Source organism: Dendronephthya gigantea, unplaced genomic scaffold (genome assembly GCF_004324835.1).
Source record: "Dendronephthya gigantea isolate DGI-Jeju-01 unplaced genomic scaffold, DenGig_1.0 000044F, whole genome shotgun sequence".
Classification (NCBI taxonomy): Eukaryota; Metazoa; Cnidaria; class Anthozoa; order Malacalcyonacea; family Nephtheidae; genus Dendronephthya; species Dendronephthya gigantea.
Window position 1 is genome coordinate 519,369 of NW_021163054.1, and position 19,159 is coordinate 538,527.

Genomic DNA, 19,159 nt, shown 5'->3' on the forward strand with positions numbered 1-19,159 from the left:
AAAGTTTGAAAAACATACGAAAATGAATTGATTTGCAATTTTACTATGGGAACCATCGGCCATTACCTGGCCTATCTTCCTCATAAAAATGAAATTCAAAAAATGTTCAATTTCGAATCATATGTTCGTACATTCTCATAGCCCGCGATACCAGTAATGGGTATCGCTGTGTTACGTTATGTACGCATGATATGAAAGGTTTCTCAAAATGGCGGCCGGCAGAGGAGAACGTATTCGAAATTCGGAATGGGAAGACGATGAGGCCTTGGAAGCAGATCTCAAGAGATATGTCATGCAAAACCTTACTCGAAGAGAGGTATTAGATTTCGTAAAACACGATTTTCCGCATTATGCGTGGAATCTAGGAACTCTTAGTCGCAGGTTAGCGTATTTTGATATAAAATATGTTCGTTACGACATTGACGTACAAGAAGTGGAGAACATTGTTCGGGAAGAAATAGAAGGACCAGGACAACTTTTGGGATATAGGGCTATGCAAAAAAAACTCAGGGAGGTGCATAACTTAGCAGTTCCACGTGGGCTAGTCCACAACGTGATGGGGATTGTCGTCGACCCGGATGGCCTGGAGCGAAGGGGAAATGTTGGAGTTAAAAAGAGAAGAAGAGGAGCAATGGGGACATTCACTTCATTGGTAATACCTAAAAATATGTTAAAATTGTTTTGAATTATATATTATTATTTTGAAAATCAAGAAGGTTTGTATCTGACATTCTGTGCAAGAAATGTTGAAATATAATGTGTGAACTGTTTTCAAATTAACACTTTAACTTGAATGACATGATGCCATCACCCAAAGATTTATACATTCACGTGCGCAATTTCTATCAAGTCTGCAAACAAGCTTCTGTCAACAAGTTCTTTATATTGCATGCTTGTCCCAAGCTGTCAACAAGTATGTAACAACTTGTTAACATGTTGTAACAAGCATCATGTTTCAAGGTTGTTAGAATGTGTCAAGTAGATGCATAATATAACAACATTGTTACAATCTTGTGTTGTCAACCTTGTGACATACTTAATTGTTATACCATGGTTTGTTAGAACAACATTTTAGGTCTGGTAATGCCATTGTTTTGCCACAAGTTGTTAAACAGCTTGTTTGATCTAAACTTGCTACAATGTGAAACAAACAGTGCAAACACAACTTGTTGACAGCTTGTGAACAGACTTGTAACAACTCATTTGCAGACTTGTTACAAGTTGTACCTTTTTTTTTGCATGTACTAATTTTATGTATGTCATGATGATGTCATGATATATTGGGATTTTTTCAAATATCAAAAACTTTTTTATTGAACCCTGCTGGTAAACATAAAAATAAATTACTGTCTATGTCTTGTGGGCTAGTTGGTACATATAGTTTTAAGAATCATTTCAAAGTCACATCTCACACATTTACCATGTTTATTCAGGGTTCAAATCATACACATTCTGGAGATGGCCATGACAAATTGATGGGCTTTATGAATGATACATTTCCACTAGCTGTATATGGTGTACAAGATGTCTTTAGTGGTTATATTGTATATCTAAAACTATGGAACTCTAACTCAGATCCCAAGTTAATAGGAAGATGGTATCTGGAGAACTTGTACAATACCAGAGGTATTTTGTATATATTTATTTGTCAGCATACAGTATCAACACCTACATTTGTCTCAATATTTAATGTATAATTACTTTTTTGCTAAATGTTAAATATTGTTAACTTTACATTCATAGTTATAAGTAATCACCTGAGGCTCGACAAAGGAACAGAAACGGGTCAAATGGCTACTATTCATGCCTTTCTAATGCAATATAACTTGGAAGAGGTCGAAGATGTCAGTGCTGGAGAAACTGTCCATTATGGACCTTCTACAAACAACAAGGTGATTACCTAGTACTGGTCACTACATACAGCTAATCATTACTTTTCATGAATGTCCAATTGTGCTAATTAACCTACAGGCTATATATTATATTAAAAAAAATGTAGCGTTTATTTCTTTAGTCTAGCTATGTGTATATACAAAAAGAACTCTAATGTTTTGAGTTTCCCTTGATTTGTTATATATTTTGTTATGTATATGCAGATAGAAAGGTGGTGGCGTGAGCTACATCACCGTCTGGAGAAATATTTCAAGAGACAGCTGTTAATGTTACTTGAAGAAGGTCATTATGAACCAGACAATCAGAGATATAGGTAATATGACAATTTGGTTTAAATAATGTTGTTACCCAGCATCCCACCATTCAATAATCTGGATTATAAAATGTTACTTGAATTTCTTCAATTCCAGTTGGAATAATCAATCAGTGATTATTGGTTTCCAGTATAGTTGATATTTAAATGTTAATTAGTAACACTTCATTAATAAGAGTAAAGTGTAACTTTAACATGATGGGGAAAATGTGGTGTTTTTTTGTAGCCAAAATAGTAGGAATCCAAATTTTGCATCTGCATGAGTTTGTTCTATATTTCTTTTAAAGAGATCTTTTGGCATTTGTCTTCATACCGATAATTGCAAAAGAAATGAGTATGTTTCGTGAGACAATATGGAACTCACACAGGGTTAGGTGCCAAAAAGATGCTCGGATGCCTAAAGGAATACCCAATCACTTGTACGCATTTCCAGAGGAGTATGGGGCAGAACAATGTGGTACAATAACTTCATAACCTAAAATACACAATTTTTTTAAACATTCTTCAATTCCTATTACAATTAGATTTTTTGTTACATATAATATGTTGACAGGTTTTCCAGTAAGCAAGGAAGCACTTGACGAAGTTGCTGAGCTCTCTGGTGTCATGACTGTAGGAGACGATTTTTTGACTCCAAATGTGAGAGCTGAATGTGAAAGGATAATTCCAGAAATTAATGCTGTCAAGCCAAATGATACTACCACTGCTTACCTTTTTCTGAAGACCCATTACCAGCAGTCATCTAGTCATTAACATAAATGTGATGTTTTCTGTTAGCTTATATTATATTTTCCAAGAGATATATACATTTTACAATACCACTTACTTTAACATCTAATATAGTATTTACATATATGCAAATAATAGACATGGTGGAATAATTTCAAGCTAGGTAAATGGTTTTTAATAATTATCTGTATCAAAACTGTAAATTATTCTGCTTATTGATAGCTATTATATAAACATATTCTACGGCTGCAAGGCAGCATCCTAAAAGAATGATGGGAATATTGAGGAATATATCAGTTTCCGACATGTTTAAATAACACATTGGTAGCCTTGTAGGAATATATACATAAATACATTATGTGTGCATTCCTACAAGATTACTGATGTGTTAACTTAGTTATTACAGGAAACCAATATTCCAATAATGCTTTTAGTGCTCACATTGTACATTTGTCCACATTACAGTAATTGAAATAGCTGTATATGATTAACAGTTTTTTTGCTATAAAAATTTTATAACAGTTCAAAACATAACTATTTGATAACATAACAATTTTATAACAGCAAAAATTGCTGTAACATATTTATATGTCCTTTATAATGTAACATGTGTCTTTTATAATAAAATCATAGCTAATCCCCAAATCTTGTGCAGTCAATAAAATTATGCTGTTTATGTACGGTTGACCAGGAAGGTGTTACGTTTTAGACCCATTATTTCACAGAATTTGTTGCACGTGTGGTTTCCATTAAATTGACTAATGCTCACGGTTGAGAGATTCTCACAGCAGAAGTAAACTTTATCATTCTGGCTATGTAATTCTGTTGTTGCAATTTCTGGATCATATAAATGGTACTTTGCACCTTGAAGATCAAGAAGCATCAATTTCTCTGAACTTTGAACATACGAGAAATAAACTAAGCATTCTGCCTTCTCAAAAATGGTTGTCATGTCAGCACCGCCACTTTCTGGTTGTTTACATACTTTGCCATTGTCATTAATATACTTCCTAAATGTCCCTTCAACGAACTCGTCAACTGTAGCTGGCTGGCCTTGGTATACTGTGTAGTATGCATAATTGAATGTGAAGCATTGACCAAATTCCTTAGGTGCTTTGGTACTAAAAACTTTAGTCAGGTGCCTAGCAGCACAATGCATTTGGATCTGTTTACGTGTATGGTCTTCAACATTGCTTTCTAATGTTCCGGTAATAGTCTGTATAGCCTTGTCATTGTATGTCTTGATGACCCATTTTTCTTTCTCTTTACTTACTCCCAAAAAAGCATTACGGAATCCTCCAGAAGAAAAACTATCGCTCTCAACCACCAAATCAAGCGAATTTTGAACAGTCACCCATTCCTGGTTCTTGATGTCATATTTCTCTAGCTGCAATGACACATGGTTTTTTTTCTGGGCTTAACAAGCTGCCTAGCCTTCATCAATGCATCAATGGAAATGGATGCTGGATAAACAGTTTCTTCAGGTTCTTCACACTTCTCACTGTTACTTGCAGGAGGAAGGTATTCAGGCATGCTATTTGCTAACTCACTTAGACTTGAGCACCCCTCTTCCTCATCTTGGTCAGTGCTTTTTAATTTAAATCGCACAAGGTAGACCTGATATTAAACAAACAAGACACAATGTGAACATGACTTATTACAATTTTTTAAACATCACAAATTTGCTGCAATTTATTCGTTTTCAAATATCATAGTATATCGGTTACAGAAACGTTTAATAGTAAATAAAAGAATAGCAAAATAATTTTACGAGAAAATTTGAACAGTTTCATTTGATTTGGCATTTCGGCCGAGACTTCAGCTTCAGAGTTCAGAAACTAATGGATAAAATAATCGTTAAAATGCAGATTCATAACAAATTTTATGGAAAGTATCAATATTTTGTAGCACATTTAGTATCTGCCAATATTCGGCTGAGGCGAGGGGTTATTGTATGCATGTATTTCTAGTTATACAGTATATCTTATTCAGCTACCTACCTTGTTCTTCCTGTGAGGTATCTGGTTTATGTTGGTATATTGAAGGGCCTTTGTTCTTAACAAGGACATCACAGGAGGCTGCTGGGAGACGAAAGTGAGCTCCACAAGCCTTCTTTAGATTTTGCAAGGTCAAATCCTCGTATTCATACGACACAAATTCTCTGGGTTGAACTGGTTTAAATGTTTGTTTGTGATCCGGCTCAGATGCCAAGCGTTGTGCTATCAGCTAGTTTGGTGCCGAACCAGTTTTCTTTCCCTTTTGTTGCACGGCATTTGACTTAATTCGCTTGTTTTTCATTTTGTTTTCTAGGTCTTTCCATGCTTGCTGTCTTTTGGGAGGCATTTTTAACATCAATAAGTTGTAAAAATATTTTATGGCTATAAACGCATGATCATCTTTCCCGCCATTTTGAGAAACCTTTCATATCATGCTTACATAACCTAACGCAGCGATACCCATTACTGGTATCGCAGGCTATGAGAATGAGAACGATGGGCCATGTGTATGAACATATGATTCGAAATTAAACATTTTTTTAAATTTCATTTTTATGAGAAAGATAGGCCAGTTAATGGCCGACGGTTCTCATAGTAAAATTGCAAATCAATTCATTTTCGTATGTTTTTCAAACTTGATTTTTTTGTTTATATTTGTTTTAGTTATTTAAATTTTATTTATATTTTAATTTATTTTTTCATTTCGTTCAGTTTTATTTTTAATTTTATATATTTATTTGTTTGTTTTCTATTTGTTTTTTTTCACTATTGTATACTTTCTTTTCATAAAAAAAGTTTTGTATTGAAAAAAAGCGGAAATATTTTATATTATCGTCATATATAGTTATTTAATGCTATGAGAACATTGGGCCACCATACTTGTCACAAGTTCTTCCCCTAAAGAGTACGAGCAACACCTACATCAACTTTTTGCCTGCCTCACTGAGTATGGATTAGTTATTAACCCAGACAAATGCAAATTTGGCAAATTTGAACTGGTTTTTCTCGGCCATCGTATTAGCAAGGATGGCATACTGCTCACAAAAGAGAAAGTCCAAGTCATTCTCGATTTTCCACTTCCCCAGTCCACCAAGAAGCTTTGAGAGTTTCTTGGTTTGGTAGATTTTTGCCACCGATTTATAGACAAGTGTGCTTCCCTTCAAGCTCCACTCATTTCGTTCCTTACACACGCTGATCGACCTAAAGCAAAACCTCAGTGGACAGAGGAGCTGGTCAGTGCTTTCGACAAGCTTAAGCAAGCACTGGCGACTGTCACCCAACTTAAACGTTGGCACCCATCGCCTGAGACCAGCATAATCGTTGACGCATCCGACATTGCCATGGGAGCAGTTCTCCAACAGAAGTTTGGTAGTCACTGGCAGCCTTACGGGTTCTTCTCCAAGAAACTCAAACCTGCTGAAACCCGATATAAATATAAACCTGCTATAACCCGATATTTACTCCACTCGGATGATTCGACCTGCCACAAGATCGATTTAGTAATGTGCACATCAACCTCGTTGGGCAACTATCGTCATCTAATGGTTACACATACTTGCTCATGTGTATTGACCGTTTCACACGGTGGCCAGAAGCCATTCCCATTAGCAACATCACAGCGTCAACCGTTGTTAAAGCGTTCTTGTCGGGTTGGATCTCCAGATTTGGAGTGCCATCTACAGTCACTACTGACAGAGGAGCTCAATTTCAGTCGCTTCTGTGGCAAGAACTTACCAGATTACTCGTGACTAAGCATATCCACACCACAGCATATCATCCCATTGCAAATGGAATAATCGAACGTTTTCATCGCCAATTAAAAGCGTCCCTTTAAGCCAAATCAATTTCCAACATGTGGACCGATTCCTTACCTATGGTCCTACTCGGCATAATAAGTTCGTACAAAGAGGACCTTCAAGGATGTATGGCAGAGCTGGTCTAGGGCACCACATTATGTTTACCGGGACAATTTTTTGATCCGTCGTCCCAGAATGAGAAGGCACCGACGTCAGATTTCGTTCGTGAGCTCAAAATAAACACGCAAAACCTTAAAGCGATGCCCACTAAGTCACATTCTCGTCCTATTTATGTAAATAAGAAGTTTGAGTCTTGTACACATGTGTTTGTTCGAGAGGACCACGTACAGAAACCACTAGACATGCCATATAAAGGGCCATATCGCGTACTACGCCGGTTAGACAAGTACTCTGAGCTCGATATCGGTGGCCGCCATGACACAGTTTCGCTAGATCGGTTAAAGCTGGCATTTGTAGACAATCATCGAGAAGATAAGGATGAGTTTATTACGTGCCCTGCAGACGGTGAACTCTAACAGATAGAAACAGGCAGTGCAGAATCGGAAGATGCAGAATTTCAAGAGTTTTCCTCCGTCCCACGCCAGACTAGAGCAGGCAGGGTGATACGGACACCAAAACGGTATGCAACGTAATGTTGCTATACACTAGAAGGGGGGTATTGTAGTGACAGTCGTAGTGGCCTGGGCTAAGAGGACATGTTGTGTTTAATGTTGATAACGAAAGGAGATTAGAGAGTTAGTCGAAGCGTGAAGTCTGATATAGCTTGTTCAGTTACGTTAATAAAATACATCGAAAGGTTGTATTGTGTATACATCCAAGTTGTATATTGACCGCCAAAGACAGAAATTTCCGTCTTTTGGTTCCCAACTGTTTACCGCCAAAGACGGAAATTTCCGTTTTTCAACGATTTTGTCATACAAGTCACACAGCTATCCCCAAGTGTACCCTGGAACTCCACAATGCCTTGTTACATGAATTACTGCAAGTGCTCAATGTTGCAATTTAGCAATGGCTTCTCTACAGCGTTCTTGAATGTCAGTTGCCAAAGTTTCGGAATTATTTGCCGATTCTGACTCAGAAAATGATTATTTTGCCTCCGATTTATCTGATAACGATGAAGAGTATTCAGACAGTTGTTCAAATGATGAACTCGAATTACAACAATCTTCTAATATCGACTCTAACAATGATGAATCTAACACAAAGTTCACAGCAGTCATCTCCTACCAACATTGTATTACTTTCTTTGAATGCTAGCATTGTCTGAATGTGTTTTTGATATCTAAAACCAAGCTACAGTATATATCACACAGTATGCCCAACACTTTGTTCTAAAGCTAGGGTTATTATAATTATTTCTTTGTGAAAACAAACTGATGTTATCAACCCTATTAGCCCATAAGGGTTAAAACTTGAACTCAAGCTGCACAAATATAAGAAACTATTACCTACATAGCAGTAGACTGTGCATTGTGTTATCTGGCCTGTATCCTAAAGTATAGATAGTTTATATATAGGTCAAACAACACAGTCTGTTGGTATGTAAATAACATACTAGTTTCTTTGTTTATATTATATTCTTTATACTAATGTTGATGTATATATACTACATATGATATACGTATATACTAATGTTGATGTTCATTCTTGCCCACAGGTCAGTTCTCCTGCAACGGGGCAAACTGGTAATCGTGGTAGAGACCGGGCAAGGGGGGCGAATCAAAACCAACAAAGACCAGTACCGGTTGAAAGTAATTGGAGGGCAGATAACAGGCAAGCTAGAGAAATTCCTTTCACTGGCAATCCTGGTCCTTCTGCTGCCACCTCTCACTCATCTGATGATGATCCAGTCAAATTTTTTGAACTTTTCATGAACAAGGAAAAACAGACTAATTTATATGCTGAGCAGACTATTCATAGCCAAAAGCAGAGTGGTAAACAAAAACGATGTTTCCAATCCAAAGCATGGAGGGGTTGTTTTACTCACTATCACACTAAAACAAATATTTCTATTAGAAGACTGATAAAAATTATTCTAAACACTCTTTTACAATGCTTTAGCATAGTATCCTATTTTGCAACACTTGAATTCCAGCTCAATTGATTAGGAATTGGACAGGGGCGGATCCAGGATTTTTCGTACGTTAGTCAAAATTTTCCATAACGGAATATAATCATACACATCCCTATTATCAATGTTCATTAATTTCAAGTCTGTTTCGCCCCATATCAGGGCTCATCAGCATGCCTAGGAAATACATTTGCATAGCAAAGCAAAGCAAAGTGCAATCCGACATGGACAGCCCTTGAAAAGGCTGTAAAGTGATCTGGTTATGGCGCCAGATACCCGCCTTCACACCTTTTGAATAAGCAAAAGGAGTTTAGTTAGAAATGGGTAACAATATGGGACATTTCATGCATGTGATTGGTCACACCATCCCAAGTCAATTCTAACCCTTTACCCCCCTCCCTCACCCCCAACTAATACTAAACTAGCTGCCTATTCCTAGATATAATTAAGCAGGAAGAACGCAAATAAATGCACCGTATTTGAAAGAGTACAAAACAGAACCGATACCGTCCATACTGTATGCCAATACTGTGTATCAAGATTTGACAATTTGACAGAGTAAAAGAATAAAGTTGGTTGCATTCATACAGGGTATTGAGAGAATTGGCATTTGGTATATATGTAGAATTATTAGGCTGCGAGACTCCTCTGTTGACAAGAAAAATAATCTAGCATTTAACGGAGTGCAAGAATAAAGTTAATGACATCGCCGATTTCAGACAGACGAGAAGATAACCTCAGTTAAACTTCAACCTAGTGTTGTGAACAGAAAATTTCTCAATGACATCCTCTAAATTAGGGATGATTTCCTGGTGCATTTTCATCAAAGCGAGACCGTTAAGGCATTCCTTGACCATAGTACTTCTCTTATAGTCTTTAAGCAGCCTCAGAGCTGAAATAGAACGCTCACACTCACAAGATGTAATTGGAAGGGTTCCTAAAATGCGAAGTATTACCTTAATATTTTCGAAACCATCAAAATTTACAGCTTTTAGAGTTGTAGCAATATTGCTAGGGTGAGGGCCAACACGTTGTTCCCAGAAAGTTTGCCAGAATAACAGCTCAGCATCAAGACCTAAGGGATTAGGCAAATCATCGACATAAAAATCAGAAACCGTCTTAAACTTTGCCTTCCAATCAATTCCTTCATGGATCAGGGAAAACATCTTAGTTGGAATAATGCTTAGCCCCAGATAAACATTGACACTATCAATGTCAAATCTTTCATCCAAAGAAGAGCAAAGATGATCAATTAAAGGAATAGTGATTATTCTTTTGTAGTACTCAGAGATAGTCTTATATGGATGGTTCGCTCTGGTTGTCTGCCTTCCAACCCTCCTTGGTTTAGCTTCTGCAACACCAACTTTTCCAGATAAAGCCAGAGCTATTTCATACCATTGGTCATGATATGAATCGATAGAATTTCTTACATTAACAACGCTAGTCTTCAAAGAAGAGATTAACTCTATGCCATCCATCACATCAATACTCTTGCCTTGTAAAAGTTGTTACAGGAAGAGTTAAATTAATAATATTTCTAGTAATTACCAAAATGGCAACAAATTCAAAGTTAGAAATAAGTGACAGCAAATGGGATGCATCAGTACGTAAAGAAGGATTGTACTTCCCATTTGTCATGTCATCAAGCAAGTTATAGACAGGAACAAACAGTTCTTCAAAAGTGCTCAGACCCTTAACTCGTTCCACCCATCTTGTTCGACAAACATCTGGCAGTCTAGTTTTCTTTGAGTCGGTTTCAGAACTACTACGAACAGTTTCCTCGAAAGGCATGTTGCGAGTTTGAGACACATTAATGAAATTTGTCACTTCTTTGACATGTTTCAGCATTTTCTTTATCTCAACAATCGACAAACTATCACAGACTGACAAATTTAACCTATGGCTATAACAGTGAGTATAAAGGGCTTTGGGGTTTAGTTTTAAGATTTGGGCAGCCAAACCTTAAACACAACCAGCAACAGAACCAGCACCATCATAACCTTGCCCCCGGCAATCCGTAATAGGCAAATTAAGATCATTTAGGGCATCCAATATAAGTTTGGCAAGATTCTCTCCACTTAATCCCCACTTACACTGAAGGAAAGCAATAAACTCCTCCCTAATATCCATATTCTTGTCAACAAAACGCAAAACAAGGGCCATTTGCTCCTTGTGTGAGGAATCTGCAGCCTCATCAGCAATGATAGTAAAAAACTTACTTTCCTTAATATCACTTACAATTTGTTCAGAGATAACTTGACCAAAGCACTTGATAATTTTATCTTGGCTTGTCTTTGAAATGTAGCTCTTATTTTTGCCACATGTTTTCAAGTGGTTCTCTAAAACCTTATCTCCAGATCGCACTTTCAAGTTAACAGTTTCAATGAAATTGCCAACCCCCCCAGCTGAATACTGGCCTACCTCTGGATGATATTTGGAATCATCCCGATGTCCACGCAGTGGCAAACCTAAACGACCACAAAAGAGGACAGCATCAGCAATTGATGCAGCATCATTCCAACGGCGAAGTGGTTCTGAAAACAATATACTTATCTTAGAAGCTTTACCAGAAAATGTTTCGCCAAATAGCACACATGACAAACAAAATGCACCATCCAGAGACGGTGAATAGCAAAGCCATGGATATAATTCAAGCCAGTTATATCTAAAACTTCTACCATTAGTCTTAGGAAAGGGAAAATTTTTGTCAGGTCTGAAGACATTTCTAACTAGATTACAAATCTCAGATGAATGTATACCTTTGACTCTTTCCCTGCATGATGCAACATCAAATTCATGAACAAAATTTGACTTCACATTACCAGACAAAAGACTATCTGGTTTGGTAGAAATAAGAGAATCCCCTGATGGTGGAGCTAAGGAAGAGGCAGATGAAAGAGACTCATTAGGTTTCTTTTGAGAGGTGGTTGCAGAGGTGGTAGGAGAACTAGTTTGCTTTAACTTGTGAGCAGCTAGTGATGTGGCAGAAGAAAATGACTCATTAGGTTTCCTCTGAAAAGTTGGGTTTGCAATGGGTTTTTCTGCTACCTTGAAAAAATCAGAAATGTTTCCAGCAGGAATTTTTAGAGCCTTTTTAGAGGAAAGAGAAGAATCAGAAGACAGTTTTTGTTTTTTGTCTGCTAAAGATCCGGATGCCTTTAAACTAGGAACAAATTTTCGCTTTTGCAACTTTACATGGAAAAGAAGGGGTACAAAGTGATTTGGCTGAAATGATTTTCCAGGCTTAGTGTCACCTTCATGGCAGAAAAGAATATTTATATCCTTTACACCCTTTTTAGCTTGCATGCAGGGCTGAACTGTACAGTTAAATAAAAGTTTATATCTATGTTCTCCACAATCAGGGTAACATGTGGAGATAGATCTACGTAAAACAGAAGACAGACCCAGAATACATAGAAATGATGACCATTTGCCAGCATTACAATTTGATAAAGCTTCCTGTTTCACTAATTCATGCTTCAGAGAACCTGTGTCTAATGAGTCCATAGAGACAGACAAAGGCAACAGATTGTGAATACTTTTGCCGAAGCATTCAGGGTGTTGTTTAACAGCAAACAAAAAGCAGGGATGATCAGAATAAAATTGAGCATTCATGAAAAGCTCAAGTGATGTCAAAATTCTTAATGTGTGCACTAAAGTATTGTTACCTACCAATACAAGAGAAACAGAGCTATAAAGGCAATCTCCTGAGGCTTCTGATCTAAGGAAACAGACAGGATACAGAATTAAACTCTAAATTTCATTCGCTATTTCAACCTAAGCAAATTAATATAGCGGCGACAGTTATTTACGGCAATGACAAGTGACTTTTAGATGTTTTTATACAGTTATACTTAAGAGTCTCGGTGACTAATGCTAGAGTCATAGTGTCATATTACTTTACACCTATTGTCAAACATTGAGTAAATTCAAGTTAAAAATGTAGTAAAATCCAAACCTAGCCGGTTATAACTATTCATTTTTTTGCAACCCCTAGATCCGCCCCTGGAATTGGAAGATATTAGTCAGTGGGACGCCATACATTGATTTCCTTTTAAATGACAACCCCAATTAACAGTAAACCTCACACAACCCATATCACCTCGTACCTTATCCCAAACTCCCCAATCCTTCCCACCCCTCATACAGTATCAACATTAATTAGAAGAAGAGGTTGGTGTAGGAAATGCGCATACAAAACGTTGCAGCTGATTGAGTTCCTCCCAATTGGCAGCTACATCCATAACTTTTTCCGAAGCCAGTATTGCTGAAGCACCCATCGGGTTAAGAACCTTTGCCTGCTGAAGTTAATGAAGAGCGGTATGACGACGATTCCACCCAACATGGTCCATAATCCCTGTCAACCTGACAAGGCCAAAGTAATGGCACAACCATGAACTTTTGCTGTGTGGTGTTTCACCGTTGTCTACACTCATGTCAGATACAACTTCAAGCAAGCTTCTGCTGCCGATGACCTCAGAGCATTCTTAATACCACCATTGGGGAGAGTAGGATGGAATAAGTAACCTGTAGTTAAATCGACCGTATGTCTCGTGCATAAGCCACATACTTCTCAATAGCTGCTACCGGGCAAATGGTAAGATTAGGATTCCTGCGTATGCCAAAAACATTCTGATCGCCATCACGTTAAGTCTTCCCCCAAACAGAATTAAACAAGAAACCATCATCATTGGGAAAGCGTAGAATCTCTGGGACCCTTGACCTGTTCCATATCCCCTGGACTTTCGCCACTAAAAGACTGCTTTGAAATACGCTTGATCACGAACCACCATTGTATAGGGGAATCTGTAGCATTGCTGGCCAATCGACCCAAGTGCAATGCAAGTTGTACGAGCTTATCCACCGTAAAGGGGAATGGCCTGTTTAGTGCGGAGCTGTTTGGAAGTTACCAGACGTAGATAGTCACGAACAGTTCAATTAGCAGCCAGATTCCCAAGGCCCAAGCATCTGTCCCACTCACTGTCCCGGCCAAGAGCAGAAAAGATAGAACATAGCTTACCAATATATGAATCAATGGTTTTAAACGATAGCCTCATGGGGCACCTCGTTGGCGTAAAAAAGAACACCCATCGCAGTGTACTTGCGTCTTACCATGGATATCCTTGAAAACCAGAAATCGTAGCAAATCATGAGGAGTTGCAGTTAAAAGACTAGGACGGTTAGGTAATGCTAACAAAAAGCTTTCCAGTTCACTGTGTAAAGACTCCTTCTGAAGCACATAAGAAGTAGTACGATCCAGCATTGAAAGGTGATGCAATCAATACTTATCAAATCAACCTTAGGTACCGGCCGCAATGAAGCGAGGACTAGAAATTTCCATTGATAACCACAACGTTGACAAAACCGGAAATCATAGTCATTTGAATAACTACAGCCGGGGCATCGAACCGATAACACATACAACTTTGCCACACAGGGGGACAATGCTATAAAGGCAAATAAAAAAAACCCAGAAAAAAAAGATAGAAATAAAGATATAAAACTATCACACAACTTCAATAATTCAATAACTGCATTTATTGTCACACGTAAAGTATACATATCATCAGCTATGGGCTAGAGGAAAATACTAAGGCAAAAACCCACAAGTCCCCTGGAATACCTTAGTGTGGTACCCAGCCATTGCGACTAGGAAGCTGCAGAACACTGCGATCACCTCGGCGCGCCAACTGAAGAGGACTTGTAGCATGTTCCAGTCATTCCAAAGCCCACAACGATGAGGTCAAACGACAATCAGAAGATGATAACTGACGCGATGGGGCATCTGATGGGGCATCGGCAGGATTATCGCTGCTAGATACTTGAAAAACACATAGATGAATATTCAACCAAACAGTAGTGAAGAACAAATCCTTGATAGCACAATTCAAAGGCACACTTCGACCGCCTTTATTCTGCCAGGCAGCAACCACAGCCTTATTATCCACCATAGCATCCACACGCGCATTGGCCACCATGGAGTCGAGAGAGGACAGGGCCCAATCCAATGCAATAGCTTCTTTTACCGATTTATCAAAATAGTATTCTTCATCGGACCTATAGTCCGAAACATTACGAACAACAGGCGAGGTAATAGAACCACCCCAGGCAAACAAGGAAGCATCGGAAGCGAGCATGACACGAAGATGTCGCTCTTCTCTCCATGGTAAAGGCTGGGACCAGGTACGAACACAAAACCAATGCGAGATCTCCTCTCGAGGAGGACCTTGTATGAAAATGAGTTACCCATTCGCTGAGCAGAAGATATTGCGGCGTTCATTTGACATGTAATCAAAATAGCCACTGGGACCGCCATGGAAACAGAAACACATTTTTCCAACTAACTTTTGCAACATCTTGATAGTAATAGAGCATTGTTTTAAGATATCCGAAACAAGAGATAAAAATTTTCCCTTCTTATGAGGCATCATCTGAAACAGTTCCGCAATAGAATTGAGTAGAAAGCCAAGATAAGGGACTATCTTCCGAGGAATTAAAATAGAATTAGAAAATTAATGAAGTACCCCAAATGAAGGAGAAAATAAATCACCAGAAACAACGCAGAGCTAGCCGCAGCCAGGTGGCGCTTGTCAGTGTCGGGTATAAGAGCATATTGACCCTGGTCCAATGGGAAGCGAAGTTCCACATTATCTCGATCATCAATATAAAGCGAACAAGGGATACGAAGTGAACGGAAATAATTTTAACGAGCAGGGAAATTGCCCTATTATGGACACGTTCCAGGAAAGTTGACACAATGAACTCAACAAAAGGCCGACAAGACATATTGTTATTAAAATAATGAAACTGCGGCTTGTCCGAGTCATAGGCAACCCCTTTGTAACTTCCCCAATAATGTTGAAAATGAGAAAAAACGGATACGTGGTTGTGTAACCATTCTAACATCTTGGCCTGCTGTAGCGTTGGAGGATTACCAAAAATAGATTCCCAGTATTCAGTATGAAGATGCAACTCCCCCGTGCAAAAAGAAGCAGGATCTCAAAGAAACAAAAAGACGCTGGAACACCCAAGGATTCACCATTCATGACCTTTGCTAGCTCGTCTTCACCCACTGTCACCCCTGCACTAGCTTCTAGTGGGTTCCCATTTATGTCAACCCATTTAATCTGAGCTTCACCGCTCATGAAATACTGGGAGGCCACTACAATGTCTTGATCAAAATCTCGATCATATTCCCAATCATAACCACAATATGGCTGATCCTAAACAAAAGCGAAAAAGAAAACGTTCGGAACCCACAAAAGCTAGCAGAAGGATGACAGTTTTGACCCAGCCTAGCCAGAGAGTATATTAGAGACTCGGTTTCAAAACCAATCAACCCCTGAGGGCGCAAGCAAAATGACAAAAATAAACTAGTCTTTGTTTGCTTCATTCTCATTATTATTATTCTCATACAAAAATATCATGTCTACATACAGCAATAGCCCTGAATGACAAAATAGGTTTAAAGAGTCACACACACAACTCGTCTAGTCCAATTTTTCAATCCCAAATACTACGGCAAATACTACAAAGGCAAATACTACGAAGTGAAAAACAAAGAACTACAGATCTCGAACCGAGGAAATAAAATAGAATATGACACATGAAGTATGCACAAAATTCAAAAAACTAAAACAGGAGGGCAATTAGATTTTAAACAGTCTTATAGCACAGAAAAATGGTAGACAATCCAAGGTAAAAACTAGGTGATAACTACGAGCCAACCGAGTAATCGCAACCTACCACCGAAATAAAATCATTGAAGACAAATAAATCAATATAATATACTTCTAATTCGGCATTCGCATCCCTCGCAGGAGCTTCTTTAACTTGTTGGTTCTGAGCTGGTGGTTGTGGTTGCTGAGGCGGAACATCCTCTTCAGGGTTAACTTCATCTTGTGGAAATTGGACATCCTCATCCCTAGCTTCAGCCATCCACATTCATCGGAAAATTTGTGCAGTTGTCTTGCCGGCTTAGTCTCGTCTTGCAATCACTTTCCACTTTGTCACCGACTTTAAATAAACTGAGCCAGAAATCGAGTTTCTCTACCCTTTATAACCTCAATAACCTCATTTACATGGCTATATATTATTAACAAAACCCATATATAGCGTTATTTATCCCATTTAAATTTCACATATAGAACTGGAATATTAATCATCTGAAACTTTTGTTTGAGCGGCAAAAAGCTATCAACAGAGATATTTCAAAGTTCACAAATGGTTTAGCGAAACTATATGAGCACGAAGTGGAGAAATTAATGGAAAAGAACCAAGCTCTTGGATTGTCAGAAACATTAAAAAGAGATATTTCTGATGAAGTAGCCCGCTTTAAAACAATGCTCAACCTCAGCCTAAATACCAAGACGGAAATTCAAATCAATGGTTCATTGTTTTCCAACCTTTCAACATCTTTACTTAAAGATTGCCCTCTTTTTTTTTTGAAATTGTCGAATGTCTGTTGTTAACTTCAAGTAGTGGAAATGTACAGACTGGAAGACGAGTTCATAGTGCCAGTCATGCACTTGCAATACTTTGCAGTCTCAGTAGTCAAAAGATTACAAACGACTTCAAAATATTGTTTACAATTCTGTACATATCATACAGAGCAGGATCACAGTTTGTTGGTATGTTGAATCACATTGGTTTGACGGTGAGTTGGAAGAAAGCCATTGATGTTCTTGATGACAGAATGGATAAAATGAAAGCCTGTGTTAAAGAAATTACCCCTACAGATATCGCTATTATATTATTAATGGATAATATAAATATTATTAACAAAGGAAAACATAAGCATTTAAGAATCATTAAAGAAATCACACCTTCCATGTGGAACTTTACTGGAAGAGCATTTATTATTCCCTTCTTATCGAAGACAGTATGTGTCAAAGCCAAAGAGATATCCTGAAACTTACTTATTCAGATATACTGTATTCTTCCAAGAATGAAGACGATAAACATTTTGAAAAATATAAGGATTATTGCTTACTGTCTGCTATAGACAATGCATACAATTGCTTACCTAATTTGACAAAACATTTTAGAGACATGAGTGCAGAATTCAATGCATGAAACCCAAGAGAAGGTATTGAATGAACGTTCCATTGGTGGAAGGTGTACTAGACATGGCAAACAGTTTGAGAAAGACGTCTACATTTGTATTACCTTTGTCACTTGAAGATAATGCTACAATAGCGGGTACATCATCCATACTTAAAGAATTTGAAACAGATTTTGAATTGAATTGCTCATCAAAAAATCCTGCATTTCTTCCATATGACACCCTTACCAAAATGTTTGATGTTAATACAGCCCAATCTTGTTATGAATGTTTAAATACTCAATCAATGCATATATCGGACATGAACAAGTTTAAGAACCATCTGCGCAATAAAGAAAAACATTTTGATGGAGTTGTATTCAGTGATCTATCAGAAATTGGAAAGAGCACGGATATGACAAATGAAGATGAAGATGACAACGATTTAAACGGCCAAGATAAACAACAAATTGATGAGGATGCCTTCACGGTAACAAGCAACGTTAATTGTACGTTGGAAAGCGAGAAACGGATATTCAGAAATGAGAACCAGTCATTTTGGGAATTGTACAATAATGTTGCTTCACGTATTCAGGTGGTTTCATTGGTTTCAAACAAAGAAGAACACAACATGGAATTAATTAATGTTATGGCAACAGAAAACTTGGACGTTCATACAGATCATCTCAAGAGATTGTTTCTTCATATTACCATCTAAAGCTTCACCTAGCTGACGCATTAGTCCGTATGGCAGATAAAGAACATTATTCAGACGAAGAGAACACTTTGATTTCTGCAATTAATAAGACATTATGTTTTCACATGCCAGCTGAGAAAGACTTTAGTAAAGATCAAAATCCCAATCAAGTTATTTTTGATAGGGATGCCCCAGGGGTTGTTACTCCAGTTGTTGGCAATGTGGGCACCTGCAAAACAAACAATGCCACTATGGCACGTTTTTCTTCCTTTCATTGGGCTGGAATATGTGTTGGAGATATGCACAATAAGGGGTATATGTGTGAAGCCTTCTTTAAAGAGCATGGTAAATCCGGATTTCATTACATTGTCCACAATGTACTAAAACGAAAGAAACTAACATCAGAAGCTTTTAAAAGCTGGAAATTTAAAGAGAATTTCCTACTACAGATAAGGGAAGCAAATCACGATGTTTGCCTTGGCTATTGCATTGCTGCATGTCTTACATTTCAGGAATCACTGTTTTTCCCATCTAATATGGACCTCGCACGTTCGATGAAAGCAAATGGTAATCATTCTGATATTATACTGACACGTTTT

General features: G+C 37.9%; 1 protein-coding gene across 1 annotated transcript; it reads left to right on the forward strand.

The window, feature by feature from the left end:
• The first annotated feature begins 208 nt into the window (after positions 1-208).
• LOC114527386 lies at positions 209-2,959 on the forward strand. Its single transcript, XM_028549016.1, has 6 exons — positions 209-652; positions 1,434-1,626; positions 1,744-1,892; positions 2,097-2,206; positions 2,494-2,663; positions 2,760-2,959. The coding sequence occupies exons 1-6, from the start codon at positions 209-211 to the stop codon at positions 2,957-2,959; spliced, it is 1,266 nt and encodes a 421-aa protein (XP_028404817.1).
• The last annotated feature ends 16,200 nt before the right edge of the window (positions 2,960-19,159 follow it).